Source organism: Solenopsis invicta, chromosome 1 (genome assembly GCF_016802725.1).
Source record: "Solenopsis invicta isolate M01_SB chromosome 1, UNIL_Sinv_3.0, whole genome shotgun sequence".
Classification (NCBI taxonomy): Eukaryota; Metazoa; Arthropoda; class Insecta; order Hymenoptera; family Formicidae; genus Solenopsis; species Solenopsis invicta.
Genome location: NC_052664.1, coordinates 20277718 through 20305170, shown reverse-complemented (window position 1 = coordinate 20305170; position 27453 = coordinate 20277718). Strand labels below are relative to the sequence as shown.

At 33.7% G+C, this 27453-nt stretch overlaps 2 protein-coding genes across 7 annotated transcripts in view; one reads left to right on the top strand and one right to left on the bottom strand.

The window, feature by feature from the left end:
* LOC105194740 overlaps nucleotides 1–21237 on the top strand; it is a 34982-nt gene extending 13745 nt beyond the window's left edge. The window contains exons 2-6 of one of the 3 annotated variants that reach the window (XM_011159810.3): nucleotides 7320–7472; nucleotides 8564–8704; nucleotides 9680–9794; nucleotides 10687–10871; nucleotides 14361–21237. In XM_011159810.3, coding sequence (XP_011158112.1) covers nucleotides 7320–7472; nucleotides 8564–8704; nucleotides 9680–9794; nucleotides 10687–10871; nucleotides 14361–14506 — 740 coding nt within the window. In that variant the 3' untranslated portion in view covers nucleotides 14507–21237. Of the gene's footprint in view, nucleotides 1–7319; nucleotides 7473–8563; nucleotides 8705–9679; nucleotides 9795–10686; nucleotides 10911–14263 lie in introns of all 3 variants that reach the window. The other 2 variants (XM_011159812.3, XM_011159811.3) reach the window with 2 other exon arrangements.
* Nucleotides 21238–23701: 2464 nt separating this feature from the next.
* Nucleotides 23702–25739, bottom strand: LOC105194735 (zinc finger protein 830). 4 transcript variants are annotated; one of them, XM_039451577.1, is made up of 4 exons: nucleotides 25436–25720; nucleotides 24610–25088; nucleotides 24057–24226; nucleotides 23702–23944 (listed from the first exon to the last, which is right to left on the bottom strand). In XM_039451577.1, the coding sequence occupies exons 2-4, from the start codon at nucleotides 25072–25074 to the stop codon at nucleotides 23803–23805; spliced, it is 777 nt and encodes a 258-aa protein (XP_039307511.1). In that variant the 5' UTR covers nucleotides 25075–25088; nucleotides 25436–25720; the 3' UTR covers nucleotides 23702–23802. The 4 variants fall into 4 exon arrangements, with proteins under 4 accessions (XP_039307511.1, XP_025987074.1, XP_011158107.1 ...); XM_026131289.2 differs by having other exon boundaries at nucleotides 23704–23944; nucleotides 25444–25720; XM_011159805.3 differs by having other exon boundaries at nucleotides 23710–23944; nucleotides 24610–25096; nucleotides 25477–25739.
* Between the last annotated feature and the right edge of the window lie 1714 nt (nucleotides 25740–27453).

Below are 27453 nucleotides of genomic sequence, written 5' to 3'. Positions count from 1 at the left end.
TTGAACCAAATTGCTTGATGTGTTACGCGGTTCTATTGGTATTTTAATTTTGCCACGTAGCATAGGCGAGATTAATTTTACGCCTACGCTGTTGTTGGCTTCTCAGAGAATTTCGTGGCAAAATCATCGCATCCGATAACGGGTCGGGTTTTACGCAAGAATCGATGTACCCCTATCTATATTTCGGAGGAAGTTGAATGCTTGTCGTGCTTCGCATCGCCCGTAGCAATCTGTTGCGCTGTACTTCCGCAAAATACATCATGGCTTTTTCGCCGCGAGAAACACATCCGTCGTCTTTGCAGTAGAATTTACTACGTGAAAAGCACAACTTTGAGGTAAATGTAATTGAAGTTTGGAAGCTATCTGCAGTGGCTAGCATTATCGTGTTTAACTTCATTTCTTAGTTCAATTTTTTTCACAGTCGTTGTACGTAACTAACTGCAATTATGTATACAGAATTGATATTTGTACATGGAGAACTTAAATATTTATTACAGAATAATTAGATAACGTAATATATACGCATAAATTTACAATAATATATTTTTATTATAAATATAAGAGATAGATTAATTATTTATATTAGATTTTATAATTACGTAAAATATAATTATTTTTCTATTCTGATATTACTTTTAATTTTATTAAATTGTTATTTAATTAAAAAATATTATTGTAGATCATTCAACAAAAATTTAATGTCACATTAATGATGATAAGCTTTCAATTGTAATGGCTAAAGGCGTGACTCTCTCTATAGAGAGGATCCTTAGAGATGATAGTCTCCTAGGACTAATTTTGAACTCGTTAAACTCTACAAAGAGTATTTAATTAAAAATATTATTATTACAAAGGAGGCAACAAAAATTCCATTTATCATGTCAATGATAAATAACAAGGTTACAGTTACATAGTTAGAAGCGTAATCTTTCTGAGAGGATTATGAGTATTAGGCTTAACGACTATGGCCTAGGGATAGTCTAATTTCGAACTCGTTAAACTCTACACTCATCGGCTTTATCTCGTCTTTAGTCTATAAATTAGAAAGGAAATTGTGATATACGACATTATCGAACATAAGTCGAAATAGCCCGCAAAGTGTTCACTAGTAAACACTATATCTCCAGCAATTAGCTGACAATGAGTTCTAATTCTGCGGTAATGATGCCATCAGGATAAATGAAAAAAACTTTTTTCATTTCCATCTTTATTTCTCCCCTAGGTTTTTTAATCGATCTAAAAACTAGCTAACTAGAAATCAAGGAAACGACGGTAACATGACGCGTCCAATTAATAAGTGCGGTATTCCAACAGTTAGCTGAGCTCTGCGCTTTTCATGATAACGATGTCATCAGAAAAAAAAACAAGAAGGTCTTTTCATTTCCATTTTCAACTCTGTTTCATTTTTAGGTCGACGCCAAAACTAACCAACTAGAAATTCAGGAAAGAAATGAGGATTATATAAATTATTCAATGCAGCAGAATCATTTGGCGAATTTTGAATGAATTTTATAGAAAAAAATGCAATACACATAAAGCAGAAAAACATTGTTAATTAAAATTATTGAATTTTTCAATTTTACGCGTGATTGAAACTGGGCACACAAATAGTCAATCAATTTTTAATAAATTAGAATGTTCTTCTAATTTTGACTGTAAAAATTTGTGTTCCGCGGATTTCGAATTTTTACATAAAATGTTCGTTTCATAGGAAAAAAAAAATCATGATCTGTAAGTGCACAAGGAAGATTGCGTGTCGTGACGACAACGATGCCGCAATATTAAAACACGCACGCAAGTTTATGGAGCTGTGTATGTACTTTTTTAACCTCGTTAACTGCATTATGCGTCTTTCCAACTCGCGAAAAACACGAGCGCCGACGATTCTGATGACGCAAATGAAACGCGATACGAATTTATCTTCTGATAAACGTTCTGTCACCCCTCGATGGTCTCACCTCGCGTGATTGAGAACCCGACCCCGCACCGTTAAATGAAGCTCGTTATTTTCATCCCGCGGATCGATCTCTTTTCTTTTTACGGCGACAGGCGCGCCCATTGCGCCACTGTTCGTGTATTAAATGTTGACCGCATTTCCCGGACAATTGCACCTCTTGCCTAATACGTGACGTATGTACGCAGTCTACATCCATGATATACTAGATTTTTTTAAAAAGAGATATTTTATCTTTTAACTGTAATGGTTGATTAAATTAGAAAAGAGCAACTACTATGCTTGGACCTCCAATATATAAATATTCTTGTTATGTAATTTTAAACACTTTCTATTATAAGCAAAAATCAGTAACTAATTATGAAAAATTAAATACTTAGCTATCAGAAAAACAATAAAAATAAATTACTGATTGTGCACATTTGTTTTGTTCAAAAAACTTATTTACCTGCTTTTTTCGTTTAATATTTTAATAAATAACTACGAATTATCCTTATTCGGGCGCGCGTGGTCTCAGAAATTCTTACATTTTTTTAACAGGTTTAGTGATTAATAATTTATCTTGGAAAATGGGAGGATGGTATCTCAATATCTCAGGGTAACAGCGTCTACCTTTGGGGAGAAATTTCGGTCAGTTGGTACCGACAGTTGTAATTATAGAGTTATCTAATATGCACATATTAGGCGGAACATGTATGTAGGAGCGACCGCGAACTGCCTGTTCGACGGTCGTACCGATCCCGAAATTCCCCGCTCTTCAGAGAATCGCAAAATTAAATTCTCTGGTGAAATATGTGTTCGAGAACTTTTTAAATTTCTACCTTCGTTGTGCTTTGAATTCTTCAAGGTACGAAACGACAACCTTCTTTATTTTATTTTGGAAAATTACGCTGATATTGTTTAATTTTGCTAAAAGAGCATCGCAGAAATGTTATGCGCGAAAAACTTCAACGAAATGCTTATCTTAACCAAAAGGAAGAAAAGAGATTTCGCGTGATGCAAAGGTAAGAAATCGAGTCCGATTCGGGCGATTCGTCGTCAAAGCAAATCGATATTTCAGCGGAGGACCGTATCTGTTCGCGTGCCAATTCGTCGTAAAGGTCTTCGTTGAGTTTCAGATAAACTCAACAGCAGCTATCTTCGAATCATCGAAAAAAAATATATTTCTACGTGCGCTGAAAGCGCAGGTATTCTCGTTGCTACGTCGACGTCAAATAACGTGCGATCTATAAGCAGTTTTAATAATGTGATAATAAAAACGAATATGATGATAAAAACATTGGAACTTTTTGAAGTTAGATTGTGGTTTATTTTAAGATACAGCCTGTCGGATCAATCTTTTCTTTTTTGATTTTCAGTAACAAATTTCGCAAAACTCAATTGCAAAGGAATGTAATTTTGTTTTATTTCGTTAAAATTTTATTATATACTTTAAACTTTATTTGATATGATCAATTCTTTGTGCAAACGTAATATTTTGCATGTGGCACTAATTATGCGAATAAATATTAATTGTACATTATTAGATAATTTTTGCTTAATTTTTCTTCTTTTTGCCACGCACGAAGCGTCTGTAAAAGTAACTTGTAAAGTACTGTGGTCTAGAAAAATTCTCTCTGTTAACTCAAGCATTCTAAGCATGTTTATCATCCTGTCGTGACCCAACCCATTTTATGTCATGGAACTAAGTGTCCATGGGAACACCTCGAGCATCTTATAACGATTAATCTTCTCAGATTAAGAGCAATAATGAGGGTGTAACAAAGGTACAAGGAGAGTGTAATGACATTGCTAATCGCAGGTGAGATCGCCGTTTCATCAAGACTGAACGTCGCCGTCACAAGAGACTATCGACGCTATATGCTATAATTAAAAATATTATTATTACTTTTAAAATTAATATTTTTTAGCAAAATTTTTGAGATTGTAATATAATGAAAGGATACACTTTCCATAATATTAAACTCAAGGTACTTTTTATTTCGAACGATTCACGCGCGAGGTAGATCTACACATTTTCCGCCACGTTTCACAGTTGCTAATTACCTGAAGACAGTTTCCTTCAGAAAGAAGAGACTATTACTGATAATTGCTCTATCCGTTTCCTGTCTTAAAACAATAAAATCCACTGCTCATTTAGAATCCATCCTTCAACTTGATAATTTTATTCTGCATTAAATAAGATAATTTGTAATAAAATATTTAAAATAATAAGTAGGCTACTAGATCGATATGTGAATAAACAAGAAATAAAAAGAAATATCATTTTGCGAATCTTTTTTCGGGTTTAATAATATTTTTATATCAATTATTAAATATATTTTCCAACTTTATAAAATGTGTGCCAATATAGAAGTCGGATTTCAAACACAATCGTAAATTGAAGCTAAAAATAATATCTCAAATTAATTTTATTATCAGATTCAATAACGATTCTACAAGTATTTAAAAAAAGAACTGAACAACTTATTGTGATAAATATTTAAATGTTGAACGTTAAATATGAGACAGTTGTTATTTGTAACAATTGACAACATTAACAATATACAATAAACAACTTTCATGTTGAAAGAAAAATAAAATATTCACTTTTTTCTTGATGAGTCGTGGTATAATGTTAATAAAATTAATTAATCTTTAAATGATTAATTGCTGAATTTTGCGTAATAAAGAGAAAAATATCTGTGCTACAGTGTCAAGATTACAAAAGCGGAAGAAAGTGTGCATCAGAGTAGAGAAGTTCATTCAAGATCCATTCAGTTCAGAAAATTAATTAACGATCGCGTGAAACTTTATGAATACCTAATGTTTGAAAGAGTCAATGCATTATCTTCGAAATAAGCAAGTCACAAGTGACGTAACTAAAGCTTTCTGCTGTTAAATTACATCTGCTATTATAATAATTTCCACTTTAAGATAGCGATACTTGGAGAGGAAATTAATACTCCTGCCGTTGATATTTTCCACATTTTCAGTGCATTCAACTAAGTGTTGTTCGATTTTCGATACTGCGTCGATTAAAAGACACGCAAAGATAAACAATGAGTATATGCATACACCTTCGAGTGGGCGTACGTATGCAAACCAGCAAATACTTTGTACGAAAAAAAAAGAATGTAGCCGACGATGGTTACGACAATAGTTGTGGAAGGTTTTGTGCACGTAAGAGCATTGGCAGCGTGCCATAGAAACGGACTGACCCACTTTTAACGCGTAGATTGACCCGCCTGGCGCCATTTTAACTTTGAGTCGTCGAATAGTCGCCACCCTTGATCCCAGTCTTTCCAGGTCGCCGCGCAAACCGTTTGTTCAACCCTAAGAGAGGCCTGGCATTTTCCTATATAATTTTCAATAAGGTGCAATCAAAACAATCTGCGAAAAAAAAATGGGATGTACGGATCATTAGTTCGGAAGTTTTCTTTAACATTCTCGCTCTTCGAATTTATTTTCCACAAGAGAGAATTCAGCCTCACGCTTCTAATTATAGAAGTAGCTGTTAAAAATTAATGCACAATCCTTATTTGGTTCATTGCCGTATAGACATAATGAAGTAATTTAAAATTGAACTATAGTAGGTGATTAAATTATAGTTGATAAAACTATGTCCGGAGAAACAAATTTATTCGATTAAATGGCCGAGAAAAGGTACGAGTATATCTATATCTCGCATATAAAAGAAATACGAAGGAAAATCAATCTAAACGTCTATGTAATTGAAGTCGGCACTGTGCACTAATCAAATTTCCGCGGTTGGCCAACTAGTAAGCCGCGTGTAAACTTTCCAGAGGGTATATGCAGCACGTGCATATAATCCTTGCTTGCAGCTCTACGCAATTTCTAACTAAATCAATGAAGTAAATAGAAATAACGTGCAACATATTGTTTTTCGAAAGCGTTACTATATTGCTATCAAAATTGAAAAATAATCTGGATTAAAAGCAGAACGAAATGAAGATTACAAAATTCTATGTATATCACTGCAAGCTATAATTGCCTCCTGATAAATGGAGCAATTTGTATAATATGTTAAAGCGATTAAAACGATGAAATAACGAGTTCCAATTAATTTGCAATTAATAATCCGAGATAGTATTTGTTTTATTCCGCTCAATCGTATTTACACTCCATTTTACCAAAATATTTATTATTTGATTGCATTTTTACGTAAAGATGAAAGATCCGCGTTGTGAGATTTAATGTCGCTTGAGAAATTTATAGCAGAGATGAAAGAGTTTGCCTTCTGGCAAGCTGAAACCATTTCATTCTTTTTAACGACTCCCAAAAGGGGAGGGGGATTATAAAACCTACAGATATTTTTTCGAATTGTCACGTATTATGCGAGGCAAGAGAAGAGTCCTTCGATTCTCTGTTGAACGTCGTAGGGTGGAACTTATATAGGTCATTATTCATCGACAATACAGCAATCAGGCGTCCCTGAAAGAGGAACTAGTCAGCTCTTTTGCAATGTATTAACATTCTACCAAAAGTGAGAAAGTATATCGGAGAATTTTGCGAAACTGGAATTGTTGTAATATTGTCAGTTTTATTGCATCTCTTGCACATGCTCATACATATACCTTTTTATAGACACTTGAATACATCGGGGAGATATATGTTTATATGCCATAACCAAAAATTTTGTGTTAAAGACATCTATTTCTCAAGTCTTTGCGCGCTATGTTTTTGAATAGTTTTAAATTTGAGCGTTAAAAATAATTCAAGTTTAAAGAAAAGGAAAGCAAAAAAAAAATTAAACTTTTTCATATATATCAATTGTAAAGCCAAAATAGAGAATCTATCAGTCTTCTATCAGATTTTAGAGAATAAAACTCTATTTCTAATTTAATATGTCGTGTATTTTTATGTATCTGTATGTTTTAATATTTATCTGATTTTTCATGCGTTATGCTATACAACATGTCCTTGTCTTTCCTCCAACTTCTATATTTCGAAAACCGTTTAAAATTGTGAAAAACACGTATTCCATCATTTCGAGGGACTCTTTAAAGAGGGTTGGAGGGATAGAATAGCTTTTCGAAACACGGTCAGATACGTATTTCACGGTTTATTATAATTCTGAACGGTTTTCGTAATATAGGGGGTAGAAACAAATTTTATAGACATCTCATATATAATATATACGATAAAAACATAAATAAAACTAAAAATAGAATAAAATATAAATCGAATTTTTTATCCTAAATTCTGACGTAAATTACAACAAATCGTTTAAAATGAGCTTAGGCTATGACTGCTTCCGAGAAATTGAGTTCTTTTTAACGGAAAAGTGATGCGATCATTCACAGTTAGAAGTGCTTAACATGCAATATAAATAAATTCTGAAATATTTTTTTAATCCTTTCAGATCTATCTGGTAGGGGTACGAAAAAATTTGGTGACGACTGTGTGAAGGACAAAGAGTGTGGCTTCGCTGGCTCCTATTGTGAACCGAAGAAGAACAAATGCGCCTGTAAAGAAGAATTTGAGACCACGAACCATATCGACAAGTGCGGACACGGTAAGTTGGTATATACTTTCTGGAGTGATGCTTCTTTATGACCATATAAAATATATGAGAACCTCCAGAGGGAATCTCAATTCATAGGGAGAAAATTGAAGTGGCTTCCCTTTCGTGGAATTTGTAAGCTGCTGCGTCATGAAACAGTGCCATATATCAACATTATTAGTAACAACACTTATAGTTGTTAAAAAAAAAAAAAACAATTCTAAATGCTCTAATTCAAGAATACCGTGTTAGATAATAAAGATATTAACGTTGCTAGAGTTTATTACATGGAAAGATTTTGCTGAAATATCTAAAGATTTAGCTGAATATAAATCTGAAAACAATTTTGTTGTATCATCAAAATAAAGAACGTTCAAGCATGTAAAACGCTATAAAAAGTTCTTTGATAATCTAACAACCAGTTGTTAGCATCCCACATAATTATTTTGATAGTCTAATAGAATTATTTTCAAATCTGTATTCAGCTAAATTTTAGATGCTTTAGTAAAATCAATTTTTCCGTATATATCTGTACTAAATAAGGAGAAACAATGCAATATAGCGCACATGCCAGTGCGATTCCATACGCGAAAGCACTTGCTTGTTAAATGGCACGGTGCTATCTCGATTGAGAATAATTCTATTTCCTTCTTGGCCAAGTTGCCATATCCATTAATTACGATTTCGTACATGATATCACACGGGAAATCATACAATCTCGCAATCAAATAAGTTGACCCGATTATCGCTGCATACAAACTATTATCACGAAATTCAAGAATACTATTAGTATACGCATGAGAATTCTATTGAGTTAATTAATTGACAAGAATTAAGAAAAGAAGATCGTCAACAGAATGTTTAATAGAGTAAGAAATTTTTAATAATTATCTAATATAACTGCAATAGCTCAGGATAACAAAAAAATTTGTTGACTCAGAATTTGTTGTTCAGAATACACATTGAAAAGTTTTGTCTATTGTGTAGACAGTTCTACACAACAATAGTTTTATTTTAGAGTATTTCTCCAAATACGGCTTATTTAGAACTTTCTATTTACATTCTACAACTTACGATGAGTGGACTCTTAAAAATTATTTTAGCTGCGAACGTGAACGAGTCCTGTTTCTTCACCGAGCAATGCGAAGCGCGAGTGAGTCAAACGGAATGTCGCGATGGCCGATGCATCTGCCTCTTCGAGAAGATCCCCGTGACGCAGGCGGACGGTGTAATAACTTGCGTAGGTAAGAAGAACGGAATTCTCGAGAAATGAGGATATGACAGTTTTAATGAAAATCCTATCGTGCCAACACGATTCGATGAGAATTTAAAGTACCGGAATAAATGAGATTTTCCCACTTGTTCGATTCCGATATTTTTCGCACATTAAAAATATCTTCCGTGCATGAGAACGTAAAAAGATAAAAATGAGAAATTTGGAATGTGCGCGATTAATGATTATTTAAAGAGATATCTACAGTTATTTAACTAATGTTTTCATCGTTGTATTTTTAACACAATGATCAATCATCTCATTATCAAATAAGATTTAAGAAAATTCGAGTTTATTATTTAAGGATGTTTTAGCCCTGTATCAGCTAAGGTATAAAAAATTTAAGACTGGACGTTTCTTAGATTCATTCTTTTTTTCCTATTCAATGACAAAAACTTTTTCGCGAATATTTAAACTTTGACTCCGATATCAACTGCAAAGAAGAAAACAACGAAAAATTCGACTTATAATTGTTTTTATGAAATAAAAACGGTCCTATTTTGCTGTAGTTTTAGGCTTAAATAACTTTTAAACTAGTAAGAGCATTATATTCAAATTTTACACAGATGTTCCTACTATTACAAACATAATAATTAATAGAACAATCTATAAAATTTAACAATTTTTGATAATATTTTGAGATGTGACACATACATTTTTGAAGCTACTAACAAAAGAAGAATGCTCTAAAATAACGAATATATTAATGAATGACATTTAACTATCAATAATTAATAATTAATACATATTTAAATAATTAATAGAGTAAATAATTAATACACATTTTTTATATTTAATACATTATTTTTCTTTTAAGTTCGCTTTCTTGTTCTGTATCGAAAGCACGGTTTGCGTTTGACTTTTAATTCCTCTAGGGCATGTGGGATTTAATTTACGAGCTTCTAGTTCCGTGATCCCTGGTGCAAACCAACAAATTTGTTTTCAGCCGAGGTCATAGAGCCACCCAGCCTTCAGTACATCGATCCGGCGATGATCGGCGTTCTCGTTGGTATGGCACTGATGTTCGTCATCATTTGTGTCGTTCTTAGGCTCTTCAGCAAGTAAGCAGATCATTCGATTGAACGTTACAAATGTTTGCAATTTTTGTATCAAAGTAAACTTCAACTAAATTTGCAAATTCCTTTAAATACGCGACCCGAGTTCAATAAACTTCTTTCATACTAGTTGTAGATAATTAAAATGTTAATTTAACTTTAATCGTAAAATAGAATTAAAATTATGCTCTAGTGACAACTTTAATGGAAGTTAAATAGATCCAAATTTAAATATAGATATGTATTTAGCTCAAACTGTTATTTCATTTGAGAAATTTCATTTCATGTTAACGAATGTTCAGTAAAATAATCGTCTATTTATAATTTATTTTCATAAACAGTTAGAATAATTAGTTTCTCAAAGTATTGTTACATTGTGTCTGTGTTTCTGCTGAAAATAACACAGCGTTATTTTATGGCACTATTCATCGTAGCAAAATAAATTTGCATATAAATTGCTTTAGCGTTTGCAAAATCAATCTCGATTTCATGAAACTGTTGCTCATTTGTTTGTATATTTTTGCTAATATTAGAAGTTTCCAAAACTTCTCATCTCTCGTGTAGAAATAAGATTATATAATTATTTAATAAAGTAATCGCATACAAAAATAGTTTATTTTCAAAGCTGAAATAAAAACATTGTTTCAATTCATAGAACATTTGTAAGTGTTTCGAGATAAAAACGTTTTGAGATATAATTAAAAAATTTCAAAATTCGCTGCATAAGCACGACTTAACTATTGTGAAACTTTACCATACTAGAAAATAATTCACTTTTATGTAATTTATAACAATTGTTGACAACAGCAAGTGGAAAAAAGCAGCCGCATGCAATTAAGTAAAAAACCCGTAGCGAATGCTCGATTCGTTAATCATCTAATGCAACGTGGAATTGCAGGGCCCGCTGGCGAGAGAACCGTACTATCTTTAATACACCCAACGCGCGACTGATGAACGTTTCGTTGCTGAGGGAGAACAAACTCTTGCACGCGGAGAGACGTGGCTCGAGGGCGAGCGTACGAGCTCCGTCGAGGCAACCCTCGATGGTGTCCTTGAGAGCCCACTCGCCAACCGCTTCGCAAGGTGCGAAATACTCTCACCACTCACAGCACAGAATGAACCGTACGGGTTTTTCATTCACTTACTAAGCAAGCAACTTGTTATTCAAAGCCCTGTTCAAATAGAGCAAGCGACTCTCTTCTATCTTTTCGCGATATTTCCAGTGCAGCTCCGTGAAAATCGATGAATTCAACGGAAGATAAATGATCTGCGAGTTGACTGAGATAAAACAAATAAAATTTTTAATCTAACTCAAGACAAGAATTGATACAAATGTTTATACGAAAGACGGGCTTAAAATATTTGCTCTATAAATTTTAATTTTTCTTCTGTATTATTATTATTATTGCGTTCATGTTACTGCCACTGTATTTATATATTGTTTCTTCTCTCGGAAACGTTTTATTCATTTATACAATGTTGCGTGTTGCATGACTAATTCAGTACACATTCACTACACTGATTCACATATGCGACAATTCCTACATTACAAATTTTTATTTGTCAGATTTAACAAGATATTTTACATTAATTTTCTATTCTGTTAGTATCCTATTCGTTTTGATTATAATTTTGATATACCTACATATTATATAATTTACAATTAATCAATAACATACGTGTCTGTCATTATACCGAAGACAAATACGAAACTATATTGCTTGCTCAACTTTAGTATTTTGTTAATAGATAAAAAATTTCTTTCTGTATGCTTTTTTTACTTCCCAGGTACATTTATTTTAAATGAGAAAAGATTTAGACATTTCAGAATAGAATTAAAATTTGCAAATCAGTTAAAGATTATTGAAATATTTTTAATTGACAAAATTAAGTCTATTTTTTTTAATATATCAAATATAAATAAAACTGTTAGCACTTGTTTCATAAAATCTTTTTAATATTTTTATATTTCATATTTGTAAAAAAATCTACACATTTAGTTACTTAATTAATAATATATTGTATATATTATATTATTTCTATTACCAATTATTTACATCATATTAATTTTTTATTTAAAAATTATTTAGTATTAAAAGATTGATTTACATAAATCTGTTCTTTCCGAAAAATTTTGTCATTTGTGTAAGCACATATATAAAATATAGATTAACAATTGATAAGCCAGCTTATAATAATTTGCATAGTAAATTTATAATGTATGTAAAAGCAAATTTGCATATTATTTTCCCTTGATTTAATCAAGTTTCTACCTTCGAAGGGATTAGAATTCCCCAAACACACTTATAGATAATGATTGCGTGGCTCGCGTGTGGACCTTGTGGTCGCGTAATTTCATTAGATTGCATAAGCATCACATATTCCATCACACTCCATATATGACGATTTCGTTTGAAAGACAGAACCAAGAGTACATCGATTTTCACAGAACTGCATATATATTATACGTACAAGTATTCGTATTATTTAAAGGTGACTATTTATCTATCTACCTACTTTTATGTAGAAGAGCTGTTTTTATGCTCCTTGATGCAGAATCTTCTTGTACTTTACGCATGTACATACAGTCGCCTGTCAAGAGAGTAGCTAGATCGTTAATCAAATCGAGAAGTTGATCCTTTGCCAACATTAGAATCATTTTCTATTCTAGTAACATTTTTAACTTTAATGTTTTAATTAAAACTTATTTTTTAAATATTTTCTAATTGCAATTTTGTGTCAGGTTTATTATTATTTATTTTTCAATTTAAATTTCTATTTTGACACGTGTCCAGCAAAAAACCATGAATAATATACGTTGTGCATCCATATTAAATGTAATTTTTCATTCATGAATAATTTGATTTCAAGTTCAAGTTGGCACAGTGATGTACCTTGATTTATCGTCAAAATTCTATTCTGTTGACCGAGACGCTCTATTGTAAAATTTCTTTCGATGCGACATGATTTCTTAAGAGGGTAAATTTGATTTTATTTCTACGTCTGTTTTGCAAAAATGATAAAACACAAATACAATAAATTGAGACTAAATCATTTACAATCTTATACGATTCAGTGTTATACACGCCCTATTGAGGATACGTCGCAACTTCAGTTTAGTAACTTGTGAGTTATACTAGAGAAAGTTTCTTGTAAACATAGTTTATATTGAAATTTGTGAATATAGTTGCTTGCTATAGTAAATATCGTTGTTTGCATCTGCACGATAATTCATTCATAGAAACATCACACTCATTGATAGTAACTATAATATAGAAAAAACATTTTGATAATAAGTGTAGATATATAGCATTTAGATATATAGCATTAAGAGGGAATAGGACCATTTTGAAATTAAATAATTTTACAATCGTCAAATTCACTTTTTGTTACATTGTTTAACGTAAGAGAAATTACAAAAAAATTGTCTTTTTTAATTTGATTCAGGCACATTTATTGAAAAAGCTTTTCGTATTCCCTCTAATAAAAAGTAGAAAAATGGCAGCGCAATTTATGAGTTGTTTAAATTTTGATTCGCGCAACAGTGCACTTACATTTGTGTCTTCACGTTTTCGCACGAAATTCATGAACATGCTGAGGCTATCATTGAACTCACAGTAATCTCATGAAATACTCATGAAATGCTTATCGATTTAATTAAACGGTAAGATTAATGGATTAATGTCTTTAAGATTAATGTGTTTCTCACCATTTTATTCATATAAGCAGTGAAGATCATCTACTTCTCAAATAGAATTAATCAGTTAGGTTCATTAATGTGCGGTACGAGATTAAACTTTTGTAAAATTCTTCATATATAACTTTGGTTGTGCATAAATTATTGTGTTAGGAAAAAATTGCTAATTTTTTACTGCTTGTTAGTGTTATCTTAATCTTAGAGTGCTATTCATATTTTTCTATGACGCGACGTTAATACTACTCCGTGTGAAACTTTACCCTTAATTAAGAATTATTTTTAGACTTTTTACTTTATAAAGATACTGCAGACATGTTAGAATAACTGAACTAACACTATATTAATGTAAACAATTTTATTAAATATTACTTTAAAATATTTAAAATATTTATGACAAAAACTATAATAAACTCAAATTAGCATCTGAATGAAAATTCACCTATAGTAGCCACTCTAGGGTTAATGATTAAACTGAAAAGTTTGACAGTAATTTATAGCTCAAAATTGTGCAATAAATGCATTTGCAACCATTTTTTTGAAGATTAATTAAAGTATTTTTGTAATTCAAGAAAGAAAAAAAGTACAAGAATTATCTTGCAAAGTAAGTTTTTGCCAAGGGTGCTTAGTCAAAGCCCTTTCTCTAGGGGAAAAAAATAGCATGCTCACATCATTATGCCGCTTATACACATACACCCGCGCGCGCATTCAGACACATGCATTCACCTGACGTTGTGACGATTGACTATTTTGCTCTGACTAATGCATTTCTTCCGCGCAGGTCTTCATGCTTAAAGTTATTCTGGCTTTTCGTGTCGTGCTGCCGCGCTGTCGCGCCAAAGCACGCGATACTTTAGCAAGAAAATCTCTGTCGCCAGGGTCACGTACAGGATCGCGACGTGGGAGCCACAACAGCAGCGGGAACGCTTCGGCCGCCTCGGTGAAATCTCCGAATCATACAAACAACGTCACCGACTCGGTCCAGGAGAACGTCACCGTCGAGATTCTCAACGCGAAGGCATAAGACAAGATCGTCTTAGCACAAACGATCCGATCGACAACACACACACACACACACACACACACACACACACACACACACACACACACACATTCCCGTCACTAGTCTCGCGTAGATTAAACGCGCGGCGCTACATCGCACAGATCGCCGTCCGTAAATAAATCTTTAATCCGCGTAAAAATTGACCCTGCTCTCCACGCTTTCGTTCAGTGACTGAGGAATGAAAATTTAACGTTCGATAATGCAAATGTCATTGGTAAATACTTTGCCTAGATAAATCGTGACGAAATATCGACTCGTACCCGACGTCGAAATCTTGACGAGGTCGGGATACTCGTAAATTATCAGTAATTGGAATTGCCTAAGTACCTATTGCCGCTGCTTTAACAATTAGCTGGAGAAATAACCGGTAGATTAATTGCGAGGAGTCCTTTCAGCGTGTCTCTCTTTTGATATAATTCGAGATTCCTCTAAGTATCCAATAGAACGTAATTGAATAACGATAATCAGAACATTGATCTGTTTTGTTAATTCTCTTATTTGCTAATAGAATATTAAATCGGAAAGCCATGTCAGAAATAGAAAAGAAACATAGCTCATTACAAGATAAACGTAAACTGTCAGTAATGGAACGCCTATAATTAAGCTGTCTTTAGCAATAGCAGTTGTGACTAAAACTGAACGATTAGCGATCTACAGTATGACCACATCAAGTTTAATTGTACGGATTAATAATTAACTTGACGGAATGTTAACGATCTGAGAACAGAGACTTGTTTAGCAAAAATGCGATTCGGTACACTCAATTCGATACATTTAGTTGCGAAATATCGTAAATGACGTTTCGGGAGAGACTCTATTTGAAGAACTTTATTAAAATTGAAAGAGATGGAAATCGTACACATCATATCTCTTTATACTGTGACCACGTATGTAAATCTGTTGCTCATCCGACTATCAATGTGGTTTCTCGCGTGTTCACTTTGTGGCAGCTCTTTCAATCAATTTTCATCTCTTTCAGCAATCAATACACGTTAACGTGACAATTGTGGCGATGGACAATTATCGAGACACACCTGCGAGCGCGCGCTTTTCGGACCAAGCGGCTTTAGTATCGCATTCGACCGTTCCGTTAAATGAGAATACACATAACGTACATGTAACAGGTAATTGGTACCATCATATGCCAATGTATATCAAAGTTGCAGAGAACGCGATACACGCGCTCGCAGAAGATCCCGCGAGAGATACATCGAGAGGAAACATATACAGTAATACAACACGGTCCGTTAAGGAAGTCATGGAGAATCGGAGAGTAGCGATTGCACTTGACTGTAAATTATCGGTCCGTATACAACAGCTAATTATCCCGTTATTATTAAGAGAAAAGTATAAGCGGCAAGATAAAAAAAAATGATGATAATTTTCTTCGACTAGTGCTAATCAGTCGGACTCACAGTATAGCTCACATTAGAAATTGAAGCGAGGACAAGTCATTCACAGTGTCGATGCGATGATCGGTACGATCAGACGCGTATGCCTTTTCCCTGAAAGTTTTTTTTTTCCTCGGTGTGTGACGCCGCGGCATCGAGACGCGGCAGGACGACGATCGCGGGATCGATGATCAATCCTACAACATCGAAAGCGACGCTGCGGCTCGATTGACTCGCGACAAGCCAACGCGAAAGGGACCAGAGGAGAGCGCGACGCACGAAATTGAAAGCAAGGTTTGTTGCCGAATTCGCTAAGACGGTGCCACGCGGCGGTGATTAAGAGTGCATCTGATGAATATTAAGTCACATACAATCATAAGCGTAGCACTGAATGATGATCGCATCAATTAAATGTAATCAAAGCACGAGTAGACGACATTTCCTCTAGGTGTGCACAGATTTTTCGTAAAATGAGAAAAAAGTAGTGCTTATGAGCAAAAAGTTTTCCTTCAGAGAAACATTTAGAAATTTATTTTTTCTTGCTTATTTTGGAGCGTTTATTGTAATATGATATAATATAATATTGACGTAAATATTGGCGAACAAAACTAGGATACACTAGAAAATTTGGAGAAGAGAAATAAGAAGAAGAGAAGAAAGAACAAAAAGAGGTCCTTTTAAAGAAGCGTATATATCTTATTACAGACATATACCTTCTAGAAGAAATCACGTACTAAAAGAAAAATCGAAGAAATTTCAAATTCAGAAAACTCTAAGGAATTTTAGAGAAACTTATTTGAAAGAACTTTATTAAAATAAAAAATTTTCCGTCTCTTTTGAAAACTTGTAGCTGCCATTTTACGGCATCCGGATAAAATTTGGCACTATGCGCGTTTGCCGAATTAAACAAGCGTAGGAAATTTTTGAATGACCAATAAACATGTATATTTCTAGTTTGTTTCATATACTTATTGCGATGACGTTTCGGCGTCGAAAAACAAATTTCACGCGACCAAATCGTTCCTTCTCGCAGCCAAACTTATTTCTAATGCCGAGCTTAAGAGTAATTAAATGAATATTTGAGGTCACAGAGAATATTCAAAGTCTAACATTAATATTCGTATATCGATAATAAATTCGATTTATTAAACACGCAGATGGAAATGTACGTCGAGCACAATATTGATGCAACATCGGCAACAATTAGCGCTCGGAAATTTACGCTTTTCTCTTCATTCGACGAGATTAAGCAAGAGAAAGAGGGGTTGAAGAAATAATGAAAAAAACATATATATATATATATACACATATTAAGATATAAATCTTTAAAAAAGAGACATCAAAAAATGAGTCTAGTTTGTAGCGGTCCAAAAAGCGTATGCATATAATCCACAAGAAGTTCTAAGATTTAGAATAAGTATTTTAGAATCATACGGGAATGTTGCTAATTATATCAGAAGCTTTGTCGTTTATTATCGCTTTTGCCTCCAACTCCTCTCTTCTCTGCGGCATGTGTTAATTGCGTTTCATCTCGTCAGATTTTGTCCACGCGATGCATATCGGGATCGTTGAAAAAATGCTTCTAGCTTGCTTCATTAGAAATAGTAATAACACACAGCATTGTATTATTAACGAATGTTGCGTGTGCACTTGTCAGGTCCAATGGAAATCCATTAAACTCGTATGTCCTGCGTTACGTGGAAAAAAGAATCTCTTTGCGTAGAGCGACCAAACAGTGCGATTAGGATTACATACAAGTTTTGACTCAAAAGTTTGGACACATGCGACTTTATACAAATATCTTATTAATAGCACAAGAGTACATTTCGGTATCTCGAAAGCTTGCAATGTTCGTACTCGATAGAATTGTGAGGGCATACGAGCGATCGTAGTCCAGTACGATTGTATCTCAACAATTTAGTGCCTGCGCTGTCGCGTTCCTAGAGATAGATCTAAATTTATCGACCATTTATTACGACTACAGAATATATATACACATTTACACGCACGTATCGTGCAAGAGAGAATCTATAAAGTATATTGATATAAAAGCGTATACACACGATTATTCATGAAAGCTTGGCACTATCTGCACTGTCTGTAGATTACTTCTGTAATGCCTAGCAAGTGTCTCCACTCTGTGATCCGTGTTAATTGCGTGCAGCACATAGCTGCGATTATTCTATGCGGACATTATTGTGATTATTGTTATCGTCACTATTATTATTATTATTATTATTATTATTATTATTATTATTATTATTATTATTATTATTATTATTATTATTATTATCACATCATCATCATCGTCATTATAATTACTGTCGCTATTACAACGCTCTCGTGAAGAGCGTCAAGCAAAATGACTCGCTTAGGGTATTACCACCCCGCACCTGACATCGTTCCGCGTTTAAATTCGTCACTATCGTAATATATGCATTCTATGATCATCCATAGGCTTACATCCGCGCGTGAATCAAACAGAAACCGTTATTGTCATTGTTACTAATAGTACTTCTAACGGAGCGATAAAGTATTGTCGCTGCTGCGAAGCTCACTGTAAGGGATGCGTGGGTGCGCGTGCATGAGTACGTGAGATGGCCAAAATCTATTAGATAGCGGCCAGAATCTAATTGTATTTTTTTTCGCAAATAAGAATGTAGCTCGTAAGATTGGGTGATTTTAACCGATTGAACTATTGACCGACGTCGCTGTCGAGAAATCGGGACGGTCCGGAAACGAAATTCGGGGAAGGTTTCTGTTCGGGATCGCGCGATTTCAAGGCGCGACGTTCTTCTTCTAGAATAATAATACAACTCTTGTAATAGTAAGTCTAAGGAATTAATGCACACTCGAACACACGATCTATCAATCGTGCAAAAAATGATCTGCACAAAATCTAGATGGATTTCTCGAGCTTCAGGATAATTATCTATAGGATAGCTGACGCTTCGACGATGCGGATATGATATTCTAAGTATACTTTAATTCGATATCACTTATCAAGAGTATATTTGCGAGCAAGTTCGCGCGCGCACTGATCTTTTTCTCCGCCCTTAAACAAAGAACGAAATAAAAAGAAAGGATAAAAAAGAAGGAGCAAAACGGATCAAGCAGAGTGCCTATTCTTTATCACTCGAAAACGCTCGCTCACTTTTGTAAGTTTCTCTAACTGTAACGTGTAAAGAATTAAGTAACACTTTTTGCACACTCTACTCTTTTCTTGGCAGAAACTCGATGATAACAAAGATAAAACGACATTTTCTAGTACTAAATACTTTATAATGTCATAAGTAATTTTGCTCGATGTTTGACGGATCGATTAATTCGATGGTGAACGAATAATATGTAATTACGATGTTCTCTCGTTAGAACTAATTTCGTTTTATACACAGTGTATCTCAAAACGTATAATCAGATAGTTTCGATTTTAATTATTAGCTCTCTCCCAAGCATTATTATTCATTGAACAATTTGTGTTCAATTGTAAGCGGGAGACTAGATTCTAGAAAATTTGTGGTATGTATCTGAAAAGTGTTTTGCAGTGCGCATTATCGCGTGCCAAACCGATTCACTGCGCTATCATTAATCGACGGATTCGCAATTGCTGAGGCAGTTGCGATGTTTTCAACGACCAAATTAATAGCAATGATGACTGTAGATTAGAACACGGTCGAGATTTTCTTGATATCGTAATGAGGAATAGATAATGTAAATGTGAATAATACTAGGAGGAATGATGCCGTGATCCAAATATGGGGAAGTGTTTGGATCATCGCCCGTTCCCAAAGAAACATTTCAGAACGCAAAGAAAATTTCAAACTATGCAAATAACCTACTATTGTTTATTGACCAATATATAGTCGCGATTAGGAAAAAAGTATCGACTCGTAGAAACGATAAACAATTAGTTTCTACGTAGAGCAAGCTTCGAGAATAATTCAGGATAATTCAAAATAAAGAGGATCTCTCTATTTGATATCGATTAGTTTCGATCTAGTATCCCACGGGTGTCCGAAATGTCGCGGATGTGCATCAAAGATTACCATGTCCCGAAATTACAGATAATCATCGTAAATGATCCTCGTCTTGCGAAGAATGACAACAGATAATCAACACATTTGGTACAAACGACGATCATTTCGACAATGAACACGCAAGCGCGATCGTATTTTTTAACGATCTCGGAAGAACGATCTTTCATCGAGTACAATGCGAATAATTGTAATTTACCTTACGGATTTTTGCGTATGTTCGACCTCAGCACAAATATTGTCACTCAAAATCGTATTCCTACTCTTTACACAAGTAAACATTAATTGCTGCGCGATATATTGTATCTTATAAGTCGATACAAAGTAAGTTGTTTCTTCTTACATATATAACCAGCGATAAGATTTAATCGCTAAAACTGCTTGCTCTCAAAAGACTATGCGATATGTGGTATTAATACTCTATTATTGTATAAGCTTTTGCGGATTGCTAAAGTTCGTTGTAATATATACATATATCTTTAAATTTTATGCTTGCTATTTATTATTATTCACGAGATAGATAGAACTACTTCTGTCTGTCTTACCGTTGCTCGAATAGCAGATCGTCAACGGTACTCACGACACATTGTGATCTGATCATAGGATTAATAAATTTCTAATAATACGCGTTTATAAAATGCAAAAACAAGAATGTATATACATATATACATATATATATATATATATATATATATACATGTTTGAATCGATGACGCGTAAATTACTTTGATCTAAGCGTAAATACTGATTTACGTGATGATTAAATCTATGGATAAGCTCTATGTTACAATGCTAATTAATAGTCTCTAAGGATATCTACATAGTGACGGTTTTTAGACAGCAACTGAAATCCCAAGGAACTCTCACTTGCAATCACATTGTAGCTATGATCGAAAAATTGGTACTAGAGATAATTTGAAAGCGCGTTAAATGCGATAGCGTTGATAACATATTTAGAAGACACGGTATGAGATTGGGTGCGGGTAAAATATATACGCGAGTCCCTCTTTCTCCAATTTTCAATATTTTATAAAGTCCGGTATGTGCAAAAACGAAGATGAATATCGTCAAATTACGTGATCTACGTCGTAATTACTTATATTAACTTTATTATAGCGGCTTAGCGTACCTTGTAACTTTATATCATACTTTTCATATTATATAGCTTACGATGATCAATGAGTAATCTATAACAAATGTATCTAAAATTCAATTATATTCTGACTCTTCAAATTCGTTTTAATAAAATCTTAATACACTGTACAAACTATATTAATTTAATCTTTTTCCTTGAAAATTGTTTTAGCAAAAATGATAAAATTTGGAAGTTACACAAGATGGAAAAAAAAATCTAGCTATAAATTAAGTTTAATTAGAAGGATGATAATTATAATAAATGATAAAACCGTTTATTTTGTATTTTTTTTTTTTTTTTAAATAAAAGATTTATAATATTTAATCATGAGTTTTAAGAGGATCCTAAATAACAATCGCATTATAAATTCATTTTCAAATTGGTTTGACAGATCATAAAATTCTTTTGTAAAAGAAAAGTAAAATAAAAGTACGCACGAGATTACGAGAAAATCGAAAAAAAAGAAGCCTGAGATTGGACGTGCCCACGATTTAGCTGATATGACGCCATCTCTATAACGTTGACATACACTACGATGTCAATGAATGTATATACAGGATAGGTTAGATCCCGGAGCACATTACCCGGCCGCGACTGTTGGCATACCTGGTGAAGAGAGCGCTGAGCGCACGTATATGCACACAAACTTCAAATTTATCCTTTTCTAATGGCTTTTGCGCGATTGACTGATTCGTCGCACTAAAGCTAATTTAGGCAAACGCAATGAGGACGAGGCGCGAGAATAGCGAATTGTAGGGACGAAGAAACAGTAGATACGAGTACAAATTGACTCACCGTTCGCCGCTGGTCGCTCTGTTTAACTCCGTCTCGGCCTCTCGAACTTTCGAGTTCCAAGACCCTCCCCTCACGACGATCCTTCTCCTGATGATCCTCCTCCTGAGGATCATCCTCCTCTTGATTCACATTTGGCACGAACGCGCGACACTTTGTTTTCAACATTCCCGGTACTCACGCGCGTCGAAAACTCTGGCTGCGTTCGGGAATACACACCGAGCGCCTTGGAGTGTCGTTTTATCTTTGTTGTTCACTGAATGCTAAACAAGGATAAAATGATACTCGGAAGCACTCGGTGTGTATTCCCGAACGCAGCCTCAAGATATGAAGCAATGGAGAAAATGCGAAACACGATTGAACGCGATACGACTTCGCACCACGCATCTCGTATTCGACACGACGGATGTCGACACGAACGCCCAACACTTCATTTTACTCTCGACACTTTCGAAACATTCGTTCACTCAGAAACACGTAGGGACGTACGGGACGACAAGGATGCGAATTGAAATGCGTTGCGACGCGCCGCGACCTTCTGCCGTATTCCCTAACCGACCGACTGCTGCCACTGCGTAGCTGCGTGACTAGCGCGAGGTGGCGCGCCTGCGCGCCGTTGCGCCGCTACCGCCGCTGTTACGCAGTAGCAGCAGTTGGTCGGTTAGGGAGCACGGCAGAAGGTCGCGGCGTGTCGCGGCGTACTTCAACTCACATCCTTGTCGTCTCGTACGAGTTTTTGACGCGAGCGAATGTTTCGAAAATGCCGTGGAGTGTCGAGAGTAAAGTGAAGCGTCGGGCGTTCGTGCCAACAGCCGTCGTGTCAGATACGATGCATGGTATGAAGTCGTGTCGCGTTTAATCGTATTTCGCATCTTCTCCGTCGCTTCGTATTTCGAGTTTTCGACGTGCGTGAGTAACGTGAGTGCTGAAAGCGAAGCGTTACGCGTTTATGCCAAGTGTGAATTAAGATGAATTGTCGTGAGGTGAATCTTGGATCCTCCGTGTCGCTTAGACGGCAATTGTCGGTCGGTCGGGATCGCACGAAATCGCGTCGTGGGTTCAATCGCGTCTTCCCCTTTGCCCTGTATTCCGTATCTCGAATTTTCGACGGTTGTAAGTACTAGAAGTGTCGAAAGCGAATTATCGCGCGTTCGTAACAAGTGTGAATTAAAAGGAGGATGGAGGATCGTCGTGAGGAGAATCATCTCGAAAGTTCGAGAGGTGCGGCCGAAACGGAGCTGGATGGAGCAACCAGCAGCGAACGGTGAGTCAATTTGTACTCGTATCTATTGTTTATTCGTCCCTACAATTCGGTATTCGCGCCTCGTCCTCATTGTGTTTGCATAAATTGATACAGTGCGACGAATCAGTCGCGTGAAAGGAAAAATGTACGCGCGCTCGGCGTTCCTTCGCCAGGTGTACCAACAGTCACGGATGTTTTCCGAGGTCTAACCTGTATGTTACATTGGCATCATAGTGTATAACCACGTTATAGAGATGGCGTCGTATCAGCTAAATCGTGGGCATGGCCATTCTCAGGCTTCTTTTTTTGTCTTCCGATTTTCTCGTAAAATCTATTCTATCCAAGTTTCTTTTTGGTGCATACTTTTATTTTACAAAAGGATTTTATGATCTGTTAAAAGATCAATGAGAAAATGAATTTATTCTGTAATGCAATCGATATTTAAATAGAATCCTTTTAATATTCTTCGAATTGTTTTTTGTCACTCTTGTGCGACATGTTTCTTTGAAATGTACTATACTTATTTTTGTAGCAGAATTCAATTTACAATGAAGGAAAGGAATTAAATGTACACTAATTAAGAAAAAACTTACCAATTTATACAAATAAATCTACTAAAAAGGATGAGTAATATTTACAAAATTGTTAGGTACATAAAACATTCATTTATATGAATTTTTTGCTCGCCAGTCAAGAAATTCTTCGAATTCAGCTTCGTCACCACTTGATGCATCACCATCATTATTTTCTTGTTTTCTATCAGTACCCTGCACTTGTTCCATACGTTTTGCGAGATCCATTACCCTTTTATGAAAATTAATTTACATTTTATTACATCACATACACTAAAATTTTTTAAAATATGAATTACAATATTAAAAATATAAATTTTACTTATTATTGTTAAAACTATTACCTAGACCAATGTCTAATTTGTTCCTCAATTTCGTCCATTTGCCTTTCCGTTGTAGCTTCCTCCTGATCATCAGCTATAATTTGTGCAGATTGAGCAGTTTCTTCCTTAATTTCTTTTTGAAATTTCTCCCATTCTTCTTCAATGGGATCTTTGTATTCAACGTTACGAACCTGCACATAATATAATACTTAAATACTGAGTTAAATACAATAATTAAATATGGAAAAATAAAGCAAGCATAATTTTTTAATTTGGAAATAAAACAAATACGTATATTATTTTACTTGAACTTATCAAGTAAAGTAATACATGTATGTTTTATTTTAAAATTAAAAAAATGTTCGTGCTTTATTGTATACTTATGTATATGTATACTTATGTATATGTACTTGATACAATTATTCTTTTAAATTATACTTTATCTTTTACTTTTATTAGTATTACATTTATATTTAAAATTTGTTTTATTTTTTAACTTTCAATATTAATATAAATTGATATCTGTTAGGTACATAAAATCTGTTGTTATAGTTTATATTTATCACATTTTTACCTTAGCATCCATCACAGGATCGTCAAAAAATCCTTCTGGAAGAGTAGCTGGATTTATATCCTTTATTTTTTCTTTTTCTTTCTCTTTTTCTTCTTCCACATGTTGTATCTCCATTGCACTAACTGTGGAATCTCTTTCTTTGTTCTCTAACTTTTGCATCCCAGTGGATGCAACATTAACTTGCTTTGAATTATCATCAAAAAAATCTGCCGGTAAAGTTGACTTGACCTGTACTACTGGCTGGTTGGAATTTTTCAATATTCCTTTTATCTTTTTGTTCGCTGAAGTGTTTTGAGATGGAGAGGGAGGTCTCTTGAATGTTTGAACATTAGATGTCTTCACAGTACTTTCCGTTTCTAATTTAGTCTTTTTTGCTAACGTAACATTATCCTTGTGTACCTTAGAATTTAAATGAACAGGCCAAACTGTTTCATTGCGTATAACTGACTTGCATAAAATGCACATAAGCTGTCCTGAATCTGTATATGTATTTATTAGTTAAGGATGTCTAAAGATCAATTATGTCATAAGAATTAAATTATACCAATAAACATAAACCAATTAATAACAATAAAATCCACTTCAATAAAATCATGACGGGATTCATGTATACATTTTATTTTACAATTGTATTTAATTTTAACTATGATCATGTATTCTATATTCATGTCTGTCAAAATGCTATAATGCTGTTTGCAATAAGATTTGGAAAATTCAAATAAAATTTAATTCTCGACAAGAATATTGTAGAACAAGAGCTACTGACATTTTTAATTAATTTTTAGATGTAAATTGTTAACATCATTCCGAATTATAAGAAACGTACGTGCTAACCTCAAATTGCGCTACAGAATATAAAAAGGATATCTTGCCAACGGCGACTCAATTTTCTTAACTGCACCAAGTTTCTTTTTGTGTTCATTCATCGCCTTACGAAGATCATCCTGCGTCAATTTTCTTTTTAAGGACATTTTCACTCGATTAAATCACCACGTAACAATGTACATACAATGACAGGTAATGAACGACTTTGAGGTTATGTTTTGGTAGCGTATCATATCATGACATCAGAAAGAAGTCTGAGAGCGACTATAACCATGAATCTAACTGTGACTTTATTTTAGAGCGTTTCTATCTTCATAAAATGTGGATATTGATCTAAGTGACTACATCTATGAATCCTGTAGGTAATATTCATAATTTTGTGGTTCTATTCTGTACTAAGCCAAAAGCTGAATTAAACAAAGAGAAACACTTAATTTTTAATGCCTATTACTACCAAGCAGATTAACTTTGATCTCAATTTAATATATTCTTCATCTTTCTTTAGTTCTAAGAATTGAAAAAAGATAAAGAGTAAATTAAATTCAGTTCAAAATTAATCTACATTGATGGAAATGGACATCAGACACAATCAGACATCCGTATGTATTTAATTTATCTCACTCGCGACTCTCTATGCTGCTTTGAACGTTTTTGAAAAGAGTACATTAAAAAATTAGATGTTTTTTTAAAAATTAGATATCTTTTTTTAGAAAAAAGTACTTTTATAATTATATAATAACTGTTTTGGTATTGTATTTTTATTATGCAATTTAATAAAGTTATACATTGTGGAAAATAGACATTAATTATTCTAACATAGCTTTTTTTACTGATAACGAATATTATTAAATTAATTTTAAGCGATCGCATTTCATCGCTTAAATAAACGAAAAAATGAGTAAGCAAACATTTTTTTTAAATTTTGATTTACAAAATTAATATTATTATTAATAAATAATTAATAAAATTGTAAAAGTTTTTGATAATATTCTATAAATCGAAGGTAATTTGTAGATTTTTATATTGTACAAAGTATTTTTTTCAGCAATAATGCACTAATATTAATCATGATCTACGTGTTACAATAATTATATTTTTTTATTCTCTCTTTCTCTCTCTCATGGTGATAATAAATGTGAAAGTTTTTTTATTTCTCATACTAAACAAGAGCCCTGTTACATTATTTAGAAATCTGATAGATGTAGCCAGTCTGTTTAAAAGTGGACTAATCAGAAATCTTGTAAAATTTATAGTCTATCAAACGTTCTGATTATAAAATTTCTATTATAATAACTAGAAATTGTTTGGTTTTACCAAAACACTCAATTATATGTTTTGTTGATATATGTATATCATAATAAAATCTGTTTCACAATTATTAGGCTCGAAATATCTTTTTATTGAATCTTTTCTCTCAATCTTTATTCTTATTTTGTATAGCCAAATCTATTGAAGATAGATTTTGCAAAATGTCTACAAAGTTTGTAAACAGAAATATTACAAAATATGTTGGCGGTTTGCACAGAAACTGAGTAGAGGCTACCACTTTCATAGCCATTTAAATAATGTAGTCCATTGTAGATTATGTTAGCAAACTCTGTTGGTAGAACAAAAGCTTAATGCGGTCGTGGTTGATGCCAATATTCTGCCGCAATGTTCTGCTTGAATTGGATATAGCGTACTGCTATTATTTTGCTCACTAAGTATTGCAATGTATAGAATTTGTAACGTTAATATAAAAGGAGAACTCTAGTTTTCAATATTTCATGAAAGAATATTTCATGAAAGAGGAAGATTTAGAATAGAAAGGGATAGAGTGGAGTTCTACCGTAACACGATTCTCTATATTCTAGATATAACGTGAGAATTATGAATTTGTCGTTCAGCTGTACTTTCAAAGAGATGATGAATTTCTACCGTGAATTCTTATGTCACTCCTAAATGTAAAGTTTGTAACGTTTATTGTCATTTATCAGTTGCAAACATTTAAATAGCTATGCATGTAACTATATTTGAAAC